We start from the raw sequence: 16,250 nt of genomic DNA, 5'->3' as shown, positions 1-16,250 counted from the left end.
GTGCATTGGGGACAAACCTGAGCTTGAAATTGCCCTCTAGTGTTGAAAAAGTGACAACACATCAAAACGATGGACTGCTGGCAAACCAGGACTTGTACACCCTACAGTGCTGACATGGAGAAAGTGACTACATGCTCTGAGAAAATAAGTAGGCTGCTCAGAATTTCTGGAAAGATAGGCACAAACAAAGCCTGATTAGGAAGACTGGAGTAAATATCTAATCTTTCAGTGCTCAGATAATACCATGCACCAACAAGCATAAAGAGCTTTCAGGAAATTATGACCTTCCCTACCAATCAAAATAAAATGCTTAAAATTGACTAGATAGTAATCAGTATGGGAGAACTCTCAGATGGAGAACTTAAACAGTGCTTTTAAGGAAACTCAATGAGTTTCAAGAGAGCTTGGAGAAATGATTCAATACTCTAACACAGAATCTTAACCAATAGATGTAAGGAATTTTTAAATTTCAGAGCCAGGGATGTAACTCAATGTACCTCGCATGCTGGAGGCCCTGGGTCCCAACCCCAGCACCACACACACAGAATAAGATGAAGGAGGAGAAGGAAAAGAAAAATGAAAGAAGTCTTTGAGCTTAAAAATACAGTAGAAGAGCTGGGCATGGTGGCGCATGCCTATAATCCCAGTGGCTCAGGAGGCTAAGGCAGGAGGATCACAAGTTCAAAGCCAGTCTCAGCAAAAATGAGGCACTAATCAATTCAGTGAGACCCTGTCTCTAAATAAAATACAAAATAGGGCTGTGGATGTGGCTCAGAGGTCAAGCGCTCATGAGTTCAATCCCGGGTACCCCGCCCCACCAAATACACTAAAAAAGTCAGGCACAGTGGTGCATGTCTACAATTCCAGGGACTCAGGAGGCTGAGGCAGGAGTATCTCAAGTTCAAGAACAGCTCCGGCAACTTAGCAGGACCCTATCTCAGAATTAAAAAATAAAGAATATGCCTTCCAGCATCTCACCTGCCTCTGCACCTGTTGCTTTGGACCTCCAGCTTCACCAGGGCTCAAAATGGACCCCAAATGCTTCTGCACCAGTAGTGGCTCCTGCACCTGTGCTGGTTCCTGCAAATGCAAAGAGTGCAGAGGCATCTCCTGCAAGAAAAGCTGCTGCTCTTGCTGCCACCCGGACTCTGCCAAGTGCACCCAGGGCTGTGTCTGCAAAGGGGCATTAGATAAGTACACCTGCTGTGCCTGGAGCCTGACGTGAGGAGAGCCCTGCTCCCACGTGTAAATAGAGTGATGGGTGCAATCCTGGAATTTTTTCATACACCCCTCACCCATTTATATGAAATATTTCATTTCATTTACATTTATATGAAATATTTGACAATGAACTCATCCAATAAATAAATAAATAGTTCTAGGAATGTAGCTCAGTGGCAGAATGCTCCTGGGTTCAATCTCCACTATCCTCCCCCACAAACACACAAAAGAGAAAGAAAAATACACTATAAGAAATTGAAAATGTGACATAAGGCATCAACAGCAGGATAGATGAAACAGAAGAAAGAATTGATGAGCTGGAAGACAAACTATCTGAAAATCCACAGGCAGAAGTGATGAAAGAAGAATGAAGAGGAATGAAGAAAGATTTTGAAAACTTTGAGACCATATTGGAAAAGCAAATATTTGGGTTATTGGGGTTGAAGATTGACTTGAGAATGACAAAAGGGTAAAAAGCTTATTCAAAGAAATAACATCAGAAAACTTTGAAAACCTTGAGAAAGATATAAATACCCAGATAAAGGAAGGGCAAAGGTCACCAGTCAGGTCTAACTCAATCAGGTCTACTCCAAAATTTATGATCATGCTGTCAAAGGTGAAAGATAAAAATAAAATATTCTCAAAACAGCAAGAAAACCAGAAAAAATGATGCACAAGCCAGGCATGGTGGTGCATGCCTGTAATCCCAGCAGCTCGGGAGGCTGAGGCAGGAGGATCACAAGTTCAAAGCCAACCTCAGCACTTAGTGAGGCCCTAAGCAACTTAACAAGACCCTGTCTCTAAATAAAAAATAAAAAGGACTGGAGATATGGTTCGGTACTTAAGCACCCCTGGGTTCAATCCCTGGTACAAAAAAAGAAAAGACACACAAGTATGTACCATTTACTTGACACCAGAATTCTCAGCAGGAACTTTGTTGGTCAGGGGAGAATGTCATGAGATTTTCTCAGTACTGAAGGAAAAAAAATCTTCCCAACCAAGAATACTGTGTCCAGCAAAATTGTCGTTTAGAAATGTATAAGAAAACACAGTCTCATACAAGAACTGAGAGAATATATCTCCACCAGGCCTGTCCCAGAAGAAATGCTAAACTGAGTTCTTCAGACTAAAGAAAGCAACATTAATGACTAAGAAGAAAACATGGGACGGTATAAAACTCACTGGTAAGAGTAATTATTCAGACAAATTCAGAATTCTCTAATATTGTAAACATGGCATATAAACCATGACTTTGATATGAAAAACTGATAACACATACCTGTAAACCCAGCAACTCGGGAGGCTGAAACAAGAGGATCACAAGTTTGAGGCCAGCTTCAGCAACTTAGCAAGACCCTGACAATATAAAAAATAAAAAGGACTGGGGATATAGCTTAGCAGAATACCCCTGGGTTCAATCCCCAGTATCGCAAAAACAAAAGCAATGAACAAATTAAAAACTCAATTGCAAAAACAAATGACCTGATTTTAAAATGGGCAATAAACCTAAATAAACACTTCTCAAATGAAGACATACAAATGGACAACAGGTATTCGGAAAAAAAAAAAATCACTAATTCACCAGAGAAATGCAAATCAAAACTATGAGATATCACCTCATTCCTGTAAGAATGGCTACTTCCAAAAAGACTAGTCAGGCACAGTGATACATGCTGTAATCCCAGCTACTCAGGAATCTGAGGCAGGAGGATCACAGGTTCAAGGCCAGCTTCAGCATATTAGCAAGACTGTCTCAAAATAAAAAGTGCTGGGGATGTAGCTCAGTGGTAAAGCATGTACTCTGCCACAGGAGGTAGGAACCCAACTCCAGCATAATTTTCCTTTGGGGGGCGTCTATTTTAGTACTTGGACTTCCAAGTACCAAAAAAACAAAAACAAAAACAAAAACAAAAACAAAACAAAACAAAAAAAACTAAAAGGTAAGAAGTGCTATTGAGCATATTGAGAAAAGGGAACCCCTGCACACTGCTTGGGGGAATGTAAGTACAGCCATTATGGAAAATAATATAGAGGTTCCTCAAAAAAGTAAAAATAAAACTACCATTTGATCCAGCGATCCCATTCTTGGATATATTTCTAAAGGCAATGAAATTAGTATGCCAAAAAGACATCTGCACTTCCTGTTCATTGTACCACTGTTCACAATAGCCAAGAAATGGAGTGGACCTAAGTACCCATTAACTGATGAGTTGATACAGCAAATGTGATGTATATATACACGACAGCGCACTGTTCAACCACGAAGATGAATGAAATCCTATCTTTTGCAACAACATAAATGGAACTGGAGGACATTAAATGAAATAAGCCAGGCAAATAAAGACAATTAGTGCACAATCTCATGCATGTGGAATATAAAATGTTGATCTTGGGGCTGCAGTTACATAACTCAGTGGTAAAGTGCTTGCTTAGCACACATGAGGCCCTAACTTTGATTTCTAGCACCAAAAAAACATATTTTTAAAAAATGTGGCAAAATACATGTAGAAGAGGGAAAACTTTAACTGCTATGGATCTCCAGCAGGCTCTGAAAATTAAATAGACTTAGCAGAAAATTTTTACATAAAAATGGGAGTCCCCATTTTTAAAAAAAAATGAAAATCCAAAAAAGTGGTAAAATCTTAAGTGCTTAAATGTTAGGTTGAACAAAGAGGCAATTGTGGGAAAGTAGTTAAAATGAATGGGAAGTCTAAAGGAAAATAACATATCTTAACAAGGTCTGTTGGTACAGAATGCCCTCATTCTGGACTCCCCATCTCTGATGATAAGAATGCTTTTTTTTTTTTCCTTCTGGTATAGGGAGGTCATTTTTCAAATGGAAGTTTTGTCTCCTGCCCTCAGGAAGAAAAAGAGTTGTCAGAATGCCTTTCTGCCTGTTGTTTTTCAAGTGCTTTTTTAGTTTAGCTGGGCCCAAGAGCACCCACCTGTAATCCCAGCAGTTCATTGGGGCTGAGGCAGGAGGATTGCAAGTTTGCGGCCAGCCTCAGCAACCTTGTGAGGCCCTAAGCAACTTAGTGAGCCCTTGTCTCAAAATTAAAAGGGTTAGGAAGGTGGCTCAGTGGTTAGGTGCTCCCTGGGTTCAAGTCCATGCACGAAAAAAAAATAAAAAAAAAAGAAAGAAAGAAAAAAAAGTGCTTTTAGTTTAAAATAATCCACATGCTAAAGTGGCATATTTTGGAGTGATTTGTGACACTGAGGCAGGAGGATCCCAAGTTGGAGGCCTTCTCAGCAACTTAGGGAGAAACTGTTTCAAAATAAAAAATAAAAAGGGCTGGGGATGAAAAAGTAACAACATTAAAATTTACAATTTAGCAATTTTATGTGTAGCATTCGGTGGTATTAAGTATATTCACATTGTTGTGCAGCCATTATCACCTCTGTCTCCAGGACATTTTCTTCTTCCCAAACTGAAACTCTGTATACTAAAGTAACTGCCCATCTCCCTCCTGCAAGGCCCTGGCAACCACCATTGTGCTCTGTCACAATGAACTTGACTGTTCTGTATGCCTGATATAAATGGAATCACTCCATCTTTGCCTTTTTGTTTTTAGCTTATGTCACTCAGCATGTCTTCAAAGTGCATGTTGTAGCAGAGCTCATAATTTTTTCTGTTTAAAATCTACATAATAACCAGGCATGGTGGCACATGCCTGTAATCCCAGGAGCTCTGGAGGCTGAGGCGGGAGAATCGTGAGTTCAAAGCCAGTCCTAGCAATTGAGAGAGGCCCTTAGCAACTTAGTGAGACCCTGTCTCACCAAAGTAAAAAAATAAAAAGTGATGGGGATGTGGCTCAGTGATAAAGTACTCTTGGGTTCAATGCCTGGTACTGTAAGGGGATAAATAGATGAAGATGGTGGGAACATGAGGTTACAAAAATAATTCTATAAAATGAGCCCCCTATATTGACTCCCCACGTGCTTTCTTCACCAAAAAGCAGCCTGTATGCATCCCTGCCTGGCCCTAGGGGACAGGAAATGTCACATTCCTCAACAAACTGAGGCAGGGGGCCCAAAGGCCTGGCAGTCAGTGTAGGTAATGAATGATGGGGGTGGAGAAGATGAGGGCTGGTTATCAAAGAAAAGATCACACGTCCCTGCTACACGGGTTGCTAAGCACTTCCAGAACACAAATGATTACCTGGACTGCTCCTTCCTGCTCTTAGAAGAAAAGAGAAGGAGAGGGTTCTGGGGTCTATAGAAGAGCAGGACACACTTCCACTAGCTCTGTCCCTTTCTTAAACAAAACTTGCTGCTTCCTATGCTTGCCTTGGTGTTTCTCCAGTGTTTATCTTCAACACCAGGAAAAGGAGGAGGACCCATTCCTGATCTTCAAGACCCATATCAGCACCAAAAAACAAACAAGCAAACAAAAAAATCTAAAATCTGCACAATATTCTGTTGCATTTCAGTAATATTCCAATGTGTATGCCACCCTTTTTTCATCCATTCAAAAGTTTCCATCCAAAGTTTCTACTTTTTGGCTATCATGAATAATACTGCTATGAATGTTGGTGTACAAATATCTACTCACATCCCCACTTTCAATTCCCAGGGGTATATACCTACGAGTGGAATTGCTGGATCATATGGTAATGCTATATTTAACATGTGTGTGTGTGTGTATTGTTTTTTGTTCTTGCTTAAACCCAGGGCCTCACATATGTTAGGCAAATGCTCTTTTACTGAATACCCCTAGTCCTCTATATTTAACATGGATAAAACATATAATATAAAGAAGTGTTATTAAGTCACTAGTATGTTCTGTGTACTTCATTTACATCTCTTGAACCCTCATATAATAGTAAGGTATTAAATGACCATTTTTTTAATCTCCCAGTTTCAGAGAGATTAAATAACTTGCCAGGATCAAATAGTTAGTGAATGGTACATTTGTTTCTTTGTTTATTGCAGTTTATTTATTTTTAGTACTGGGGATTGAGCCAGTACACACATACTAGACAAGCACTCTATCCCTGAGCTATATTCCCAACCTTTAAAAAAAAAAAAAAAATGTTTTTGAGACAGTGTTGCCCAGGTGGGTCTTAAATGTGAGATCCTCCCACCTTAGGCTTTTTTTTTTTTTTTTTTTAACACTTTGTCTATTTTTTTAAATTTATTTTTATTGTAAACAAATGGGATACATGTTGTTTCTGTTTGTACGTGGAGTAACAGCATACCATTTGTGTAATTATACATTCACATAGGGTAATGAGGTTTGATACATTCCGTTATTTTTTCCTTCCCCCCACCCCTCCCACCCCTCTTTTCCCTCTATACAGTCCCTCCTTCCTCCATTCTTGCCCCTCTCCCACCCCCCATTATGTGTCATCACATTATGAGATCATTCACCTTTTGGATTTTTGAGATTGGCTTATCTCACTTAGCATGATATTCTCCAATTTCATCCATTTGCCTGCAAATGCCATAATTTTATTATTCTTTATAGCTGAATAATATTCCATTGTATATATATACCACTGTCTCTTTATCCATTCATCAATTGAAGGACATCTAGGTTGGTTCCACAGTCTGGCTATTGTGAATTGAGCAGCTATGAACATTGATGTGGCTGTATCTCTGTAGTATGCTGATTTTAAGTCCTTTGGGTATAGGCCAAGGAGTGGGATAGCTGGGTCAGATGGTGGGTCCATTCCAAGTTTTCTAATGAATCTCCACACTGCTTTCCAGAGCGGTTGCACTAATTTGCAGCCCTCCCAGCAGTGTATGAGTGTACTTTTTCCCCCACATCCTCTCCAACACCTATTGTTGCTTGTATTCTTGATAGTCGCCATTCTAATTGGGGTGAGATGGAATCTTACTGTAGTTTTGATTTGCATTTCTCTTATTACTAAAGATGGTGAACATTTTTTCATGTTTGTTGATTGCTTGTAGATCTTCTGTGAAGCGTCTGTTCATTTCTTTAGCCCATTTGTTGCTTGGGTTATTTGTATTCTTGATGTAGAGTTTTCTGAGTTCTTTATATATTCTGGAAATTAGTGCTCTATCTGAAGTATGAGTGGCAAAGATATTCTCCCACTCTGTAGGCTCTCTCTTTGCATTGCTGATAGTTTCCTTTGCTGAGAGAAAGCTATTTACTTTGAATCTATCCCAGTTATTGATTCTTGCTTTTATTTCTTGTGCTATGGGAGTCCTGTTAAGGAAGTCTGATCCTAAGCCAACACGTTGAAGATTTGGACCTACTTTTTCTTCTACAAGATGCAGGGTCTCTGGTCTGATTCCGAGGTCCTTGATCCATTGTGAGTTGATTTTTGTGCAGGGTGAGAGATAGGGGTTTAGTTTCATTTTGTTGCATATGGATTTCCAGTTTTCCCAGCACCATTTGTTGAACAGGCTATCTTTTCTCCATTGCATATTTTTGGCCCCTTTGTCTAGTATGAGAAAATTGTATTTATTTGGGTTTGTGTCTGTGTCCTCTATTCTGTACCATTGATCTACCTGTCTATTATGGTGCCAATACCATGCCATTTTTGTTACTATTGCTTTGTTGTATAGTTGAAGTTTTGATATTGTGATACCCCCTGTTTGATTCTTCCTGCTAAGGATTGCTTTAGCTATTCTGGGTTTCTTATTCTTCTAGATGAATTTCATGATAGCTTGCTCTATTTCTATAAGGTACGTCATTGGGATTTTAATTGGAATTGCATTGAATCTGTATAGCACTTTTGGTAGTATGGCCATTTTGACAATATTAATTCTGCCTATCCAAGAACATGGGAGATCTTTCCATCTTCTAAGGTCTTCCTTAATTTCTTTCTTCAATGTTTTGTAGTTTTCATTGTAGAGATCTTTTACCTCTTTGGTTAGATTGATTCCCAAGTATTTTTTTTTTTTTTTTTTTTGAGGCTATTGCAAATGGAGTTGTTTTCCTCATTTCCCTTTCAGCTGTTTCGTTGCTTGCGTGTAAAAATGCTTTAGATTTATGTGTGTTGATTTTATAACCTGCTATTTTGCTGAATTCATTGATGAGGTCTAGAAGTTTTCTGGAGGAGCTTCTTGGATCCTCTAAATATAGAATCATGTCATCCGCAAATAGTGACAACTTAAGTTCCTCTTTTCCTATTCGTATCCCTTTAATTTCTTTGGTCTGCTAATTGTTCTGGCTAGAGTTTCGAGGACAATGTTGAATAGAAGTGGTGAAAGAGGACATCCCTGTCTTGTTCGCATTTTTAAAGGGAATGGTTTCAGTTTTTCTCCATTAAGAATGATGATGGCCATGGGCTTAGCATGAATAGCTTTTACAATGTTCAGGTATGTTCCTACTATCCCTATTTTTTCCTAGTGTTTTCAGCATAAAGGAGTGTTGTATTTTGTCGAACGCTTTTTCTGCATCAATTGAAATAACCATATGATTCTTATCCTTAAGTCTATTGACCTGATGGATTACGTTTATTGATTTACAGATGTTAAACCATCCTTGCATTCCAGGGATGAACCCCACTTGATCGTGGTGCACAATTTTCTTAATATGTTTTTGGATACGGTTTGCCAATATTTTGTTAAGGATCTTTGCATCTATATTCATCAAGGATATTGGTCTAAAATTTTCTTTCCTTAATGTGTCTTTGCCTGGTTTGGGTATGAGGGTGATATTAGCTTCATAGAATGAGTTTGGTAGGGTACCCTCCTTTTCTATTTCCTGGAATACTTTGAGAAGTATTGGAATGAGTTCTTCTTTGAAGGTCTTGTAGAACTCAGGTGAGAATCCGTCTGGTCCTGGGCTTTTCTTGGGTGGTAGTTTTTTAATGGCTTCTTCTATTTCATTGCTTGATATTGATCTGTTTAAATTGTGTATGTCCTCCTGTTTCAGTTTGGGAGGAGCATATATCTCTAGAAATTTGTCAATGTCTTCGGTACTTTCTATTTTGTTGGAATACAGATTTTCAAAGTAGCTTCTCATTATGTTTTGTATCTCAGTGGTGTCTGTCGTGATATTTCCTTCTTCATCACAAATTTTAGTAATTTGAGTTTTCTCTCTCCTTTTCTTTCTTAGTGTGGCTAAGGGTTTGTCTATTTTGTTTACTTTCTCAAAGAACAAACTTTTTGTTTTGTGAATTTTTTGAATTGTTTCTTTTGTTTCAATTTCATTGATTTCAGCTCTGATTTTAATTATTTCCTGTCTTCTACTACTTTTGCTGTTATTCTGTTCTTCTTTTTCTAGGGCTCTGAGCTGTAATATTAGGTCGTTTGGTTGTTGACTTTTCATTCTTTTCTGGAATGCGCTCCATGCAATGAATTTTCCTCTTAGTACCACTTTCATGATGTCCCAGAGATTTTGATATGTTGTATCGTCATTCTCATTGACCTCTAAGAATTTTTTTTTAATCTCTTCCCTGATGTTTTCTGTTATCCATATTTCATTCAATAGCATATTATTTAGTCTCTAGGTTTTGGAGTAATTTCTTTTTTTTATTTTGTCATTGATTTCTATTCTCATTCCATTATGATCTGATAGAACACAAGGCAGTATCTTTTTTTTTTTTTTTTTTTTTTTCATTTCCTAAGGGCTGCTTTGTGGCATAACATATGGTCTATTTTCGAGAAGTTTCCATGTGCTGCTGAGAAGAAAGTGAATCTGCTCGTTGATGGATGGAATATTCTATAATGTCTATTAAGTCTAGGTTATTGATTGTATTATTGAGTTCTATGGTTTCTTTGGTTGGACTTTGTTTGGAAGATCTATCTAGTGGTGACAGCGGTGCATTGAAGTCACCCAGAATTATTGTGTTGTGGTCTATGTGATTTATGTTTGGGGCATAAATATTTACTATTGTTATGTCTTCCTGATTTATGGTTCCCTTAAGCAGTATGAAATGTCCTTCTTTATCCCTTCTGACTAACTTTGGCTTGAAGTCCACTTTATCTGATATAAGGATGGAAACCCCACTTTTTTACTGAGTCCACGTGTGTGGTAGGTTTTTTCCCATCCTTTCACCTTTAGTCTGTGGATGTCTTTTTCTATGAGATGAGTCTCTTGCAGGCAGCATATTGTTGGGTCTTTCTTTTTAATCCATTCTGCCAGTCTATGCCTTTTGATTGATGAGTTTAGGCCATTAACGTTCAGGGTTATTATTGAGATATGATTTGTATTCCCAGTCATTTGGCTTATTTTTGGTTTTTAAGTTGGCTTGGTTTCTCCTTTGAGTGGTTTTTCTCTAAGGTAGTTCCTCCCTTTGCTGACCTACAGTGTTGTTTTTCATTTCCTCCTCATGGAATATTTTGTTGAGAACATTCTGTAGTGCAGGCTTTCTATTTGTAAATTCTTTTAACTTTTGTTTATCATGGAAGGATTTTATTTCCTCTTCAAAACTGAAGGTTAGTTTTGCTGGTTATAGGATTCTTGGTTGGCAACCATGTTCTTTCAGAGCTTGAAATACGTTGTTCCAGGCTGTTCTAGCTTTTAGAGTCTGGGCTGAGAAATCTGCTGATATCCATATTGGTTTCCCCCTATATGTAATCTGATGCTTTTCTCTTACAGTCTTCAAAATCCTATCTTTATTTTGAATGTTAGGCATTTTCATTATAATGTGCCTTGGTGTGGATCTGTTGTGATTTTGTGCATTTGGTGTCCTGTAAGCCTCTTGTATTTGATTTTCCATTTCATTCTTCAGGTTTGGGAAATTTTCTGATATTTCATTGAATGGGTTGTTCATTCCTTTGATTTGTATCTCTGTGCCTTCCTCAATCCCAATAATTCTTAAATTTGGTTTTTTCATGATGTCCCATAGATCTTGGAGGTTCTGTTCATGATTTCTTACCATCTTCTCTGTTTGGACAACTTTATTTTTAAGATTAACTATTTTGTCTTCATTGTCTGAGGTTCTGTCTTCCAAGTGATCTAGTCTTTTGGTGATGCTTTCCATTGAGTTTTTTATTTGGTTTATTGTTTCCTTCATTTCAAGGATTTCCATTTGGTCTTTTTTTTTTTTTTTTTTTTTTTTTTTTTTTTTTTTTTTAGAATCTCTATCTCTTTGTTGAAATGATCTTTTGCTTCCTGCAGTTGCTCTTTCAGCTTATTGGTATTATCATTCATTGCCTGCATTTGCTCTCTTATCTCATCCTTTGCTTCACGAATCATCTTAATCATATATAATCTGAAGTCCTTTTCTGACATTTCTTCTTACATACTGTCATTGGATTCTATTAATATAGAATCTAGATTTGTTCAGATCACTTTCTTCCCTTGTTTTTTCATGTTGTTCATGTATCTTCCCCTCTAGCAGTGCAGATCTGGGGTATTGCTGATTTCCCCCTATAGGCTTATAGTGGCCCTATAAATTTCCAAAACCCTTTCTTCAAGGGGAGATCAATATTAGCAGTGCCCAATTCAGACACTATGCAATCCTAGACCAAATAGCCCCTATGAGGACCATAACAAAATTGTCATAATAAACAGAATGATTTCAAATATTATCTTCAGTAAAACCAACAGATTTGCAGTAAGGTCTGCAGTTTCTAATGGAGGACAAAGAGGATGCAGAGGGATGTAAAATGTGGCTGTTAATGGGATAAGAAAAGAATATATAGAAGTTTTAGATAATAGAAAGGGTGAGAGTGTAATCAAAAGAAATTGGATGTTAGCATGCAAAAAAGGGAGAAAGAGACTCTGAGTAACTGGGATTATCCGTGCATGCCATCATGTCTGACTTAGGATTTTTGATGGTTAAAATATTGTTAAAATGAGAACTTTTGACTAGTCAAATTTACCATTGTTTATCTTCACTATTTTTTGGGCCAGCCCCCTCCCCACACACACACACACTCACTGCATGGCCACTGACAATTAAATGAAAACATGCCTTGTTAACTGAAAAAGAATATTTGAAATGATGTCATGTGTTTAATTTGGAATATAGATTATAAGGAAGGTGCTCTACATTCCAAAAAATCTGTGTGTATGTCAGAAAATACTGATTTATGATCTCCCTAAAGTGGACTGTGTAACAAGTTGTGATTTTTTTCAAAGTTTTCCAAGCTGAGAGGCAAGAACTGTAAATGGGGACTGGGGAGATAGCTCAGTTGGTAGAGTGCTTGCTTTGCAAGCACAAGACCCTGGGTTCAATCCCCAGCACTGCCAAAAAAAAAAAAAAAAAAAAAAAATCTGTAAAAGGATTTAGGTGTTTCAGTAGACCCCTGAGTTGATGGTGTCAAGTATCCTGTAGTTCTTCTGTGGTGGTAGTTGCAAAAAAAACACTGAACAATGAGTCAGCCTTCTGTATACTGGTCCCTTCTTCCTCATTGTTCCATTCCAGTCCCCTCTGATACTTTTTTTTTTTTTTTTTAAAGGGGATGGAAACCTTGAGATACTGGATTGCAAACAAGTACACATATTTGAGGATAAATGTTCAGCCTGTTCTTTGCCTAGTTAAGATAATAACGTGCCAAAAGATTAGCTTCTTTCAAAGAAGCTCTACCCTAGAAACATCAATATGTCCTGGCAGTCCTCAGTGTCTTAATTGTTAAGAAGGGATGCCTTCAATATTAACCAACAAACTATTGAACACAATATTCATTCCTAGTGCTTTTTTTTTTTTTCCTTGTAGACTTGTGCTAAAACTTGGAAAAATGAAGTGCTTGCAGCTACATGTGGTCACATTGTAGTTCTAGACTAGGAGATGTATGTGGAAATCTGTTGAGGTGGGGGAATGAGAAAGCTTTTACTTTCCTGAAAACAAAACAAAAGCAAAGCAAAACAACAAAAAAAACTCCCCATCGTCCTGCCTTGTACGATGGAAAGGGTAAAACTGCTGCCACCATCTTGCTACCTCTAGAGAATCTCAGAATTGATGGCGTTGCTTTTCTTTTTTTTTTTTTTTTGCACTGGGGATATGAACCCATAGCCTTGTACTCACTAGACGTGTGCTCTACCACTAAGTTACTTTCCCTTTTCATTTTATTTTAAGAGAGAGTCTTACTGAATTGGCCAGGCTGGCCTCACATTTGGATTTACTCCTGCCTTAGCCTCCTTAGCAACTGATATTACTGGCAGTGGCACATAGGGGCTCTACTGTTCTTGAGTAGTTGAACCAATAAAGGTAGCTGCCTATCTGCAAACTTATTAAGTGACCAATTAGACCCTTAATAATCCTTTGCAATGGAATTCTTTTAAAATTTTAATTCAAATGCCTTCCTTACTGGGCAATCATTAAAATGATACATTTTTAGTCCCTTCTTTCATCCTTATTCTTCTTTATTCCTCCACTAGAAAATTCAGTCATCCTTGACTTATTTTTCCCAATATTCTTGGTAACCAAGTCTTGTTTATCAGTTTTCAAGTCCATCTGTACTTCACCATTCTCATTGACATTGGCTTGTACTCCCTCTAACTAGTATCCTTACTTCCACTTCAGCATCTACATGCTTTATAATCACCGTAGGTATTGTCATTGCTGCCTTCTGAGTTAGACTTTGCATCTTCCTATCTAGTCTGGCATATTGTAGGTGCTCAAGTGTTTGTTAAATAACTGAATCTGTTGTTTTAAATTTTTTAAAATTTTAGTGCTAGGCAAGCAGCTCTACCACTGAGCTACACGCCTAGCTGGGATGATATGTATATTTAGTTGCAGGTGGACACAATACCCCTTTATGTTATTTTTTTGTGGTGTTGCAGATGGAACCCAGGGCCTCACATGTGCTAGGGGAGTGCTCTACCACCGAGACACATCCCTAGCACTGATTGAATCTTTTGTATGGTTTCTGTATTGTTTGATTATTAAGATTTTTTTCATATTTTATATTGAAGATTATAGTTGTATATAACGGTGGGATTTGTTGTTACATACTTATACATGTGCACAATATAACAATAAATTTGACCAATATCATTCCCCAGTAGTATTTCCCCTTTCCCTTTCCCCACCTGCCCTTATCCCTTTATTTTATGCTACTGATCTCCCTTTGATGTTCATGAGACACACCCCTGCCACACACACCTTTCTTTTCCTTTTCCTCCCTAGCTTCCATATGAGGGAAAACATAGGAACCTTGACCATCTGATTTTGATACATTTTGCTTAACATAATGCTCTAAAGGCCCATCAGTTTTCCTACAAATGACATGTCATTTTTCTTTATGGCTGCATAAAATTCCATTATGTATACATACCACATTTTCTTTATCCATTCATCTGTTGATGGACACTTAGACTGGTTCCATAGTTTGGCTATTGTGAATTGTGCTGCTATAAACATGGGTACGCATGTGTCATTATAGTATAATGACTATATTTCTTTATGACAAATACCAAGGATTGATACAGCTGGGTCATATGGTAATTCTGCTTAATCTTTTGAGAAAGCACCATGCTGAATTTCCATAGTGGTTGTACTAATTTACAATGCCACCAACAGTTTACAAGTGTTTTTTGTCTCCACATCTTCTCTAGCATTTATTATTGTTTGTATCCTTGATGACTACCATTCTGACTGAAGTGAGATGAAATCTCAGTATAGTTTTGATTTGCATTTCCCTAATTGCAAACAATGTTGAACATTTTTTCATATATATTGGCCATTTGTGTTTTGTCTTTTGAGAATTGTCTGTTTAGTTCATTTGCCCATTTATTTAATGGATTGTTTCTTAGGTTTAATGTTTTTGGAGCTCTTCAGTCTGTAGGTTCTCTCCACATTTAAAAAAAATATTTAAGTTGTTGATGAACATTTATATTACTTATTCTTATGCAGTGCTGAGAATTGAACCTAGTGTCTCACACGTGCTAGGCAAACGCTCTGCCACTGAGCCACAACCCCAGCCCTCTCTTCATATTCGTTTCGTTGTGCAGAAACTTTTAATTTGATGCCATCCCATTTATTAATTTTTGGCATTATTTCCCAAGTTTCAGGAAAAAGGAGTGTCTATATGTTGGAGTATTCACCCTACGCTTTCTTCTAGAAGTTGCATAGTTTCTAGTGTAATTCCGAAGTCTGAGATCCATTTTGAGTTGACCATTGTGCAGGGTAAGAGATAAGGGTCTAGGGGCTGAGGTTGTAGCTCTGTGGTAGCGTGCTTGCCTATCACGTGTGAGGCACTGGGTTGATCCTCAGCACCACATAAAAATAAATAAAGGTATTGTCCATCTATAACTAAATATATTTCTTTTCTACATATTGAGTATTATCAGATAAGCACAGAGGGAACTCAATAAAGGGTTAAATGACTCTTCTTTCTAAAAACAAATTATCACTAGTTCTAGATACCACACATATTGGCGTGCAGTCAGGTGATTTAGTCTAGCATGCAGGAAGTGAATCCCTTCAGTAATGTACACGCTTTTATCTTACAGTCACCTCCCTTCTCCAGAATGGGCTTGGGCCAAGAGTGTAAATTAGGAGTCTGTGAGCCTTTCTGACCATTTTTTAATCCATGAATAACTCCTAGCAAATGAGACAATAAACTACAACCTTCTGCTTGCTAACAAGCTATAGCAAGTTAGTCAAACTGGTGAGGGCCACAGCCATTTGCTGATACAAACACTTTCCTTTGGAATTTGTGGGAGAATGGGGGCCTCCGCATTGCAGCAAAAACTAGCTGGAGCCTCCCTCCTTCCCCAACTGCGGGTCCTTCCGGGTGCTACTTTGACCTTTTCCTTGGCCTCAGAAAACTGAACGTGCTTTCGAAAGTGCAGGGCGTGTTTTGGAGAGCTAGGACGGAGGAGACAAAGCCCACTCCGCAATTCGCCTCACGTCTCCCCAGGTTCCCTCTTCCCCGATCTGGCATTGTTTACTCCTACACGTTCCCACTCCTTGACCCAGCCTGCAAATATCTGCCATTTCCAGGGGAAAATACAAGAGGAAAAAGACTGCCTATGGCATAAAGTCCGGTGATTTGCTGCCTGGATTTCTTAGTGCTGAACTTCTCAGGGCCCTCCTTTCGCCAGCCTGAGCCCAACCCCGCCGCTGAGGCCGGGAGAAGCTCACGCAGCAGGCCCGCGGATTCCGAGACACCCTCCCTCCGCGCAGGCGCCCTCGGCGGGCTCTCCCCTGACCTTCCCC

At 38.5% G+C, this 16,250-nt stretch overlaps 1 protein-coding gene across 1 annotated transcript; it reads left to right on the top strand.

Annotated features, from left to right (window-relative positions):
• Positions 1–979: 979 nt before the first annotated feature.
• LOC306667654 (metallothionein-like) lies at positions 980–1,225 on the top strand (the record flags this gene model as incomplete). The annotated part of the gene is made up of 1 exon (XM_079150391.1): positions 980–1,225. Exon 1 carries the CDS (start codon positions 1,028–1,030, stop codon positions 1,223–1,225), a length of 198 nt encoding a protein of 65 aa, XP_079006517.1. The 5' UTR covers positions 980–1,027.
• Between the last annotated feature and the right edge of the window lie 15,025 nt (positions 1,226–16,250).

Source organism: Sciurus vulgaris (assembly GCF_902686455.1).
Source record: "Sciurus vulgaris genome assembly, chromosome: 8".
NCBI classification, from domain to species: Eukaryota; Metazoa; Chordata; class Mammalia; order Rodentia; family Sciuridae; genus Sciurus; species Sciurus vulgaris.
This window is presented reverse-complemented; position numbering and strand designations above follow the sequence as displayed.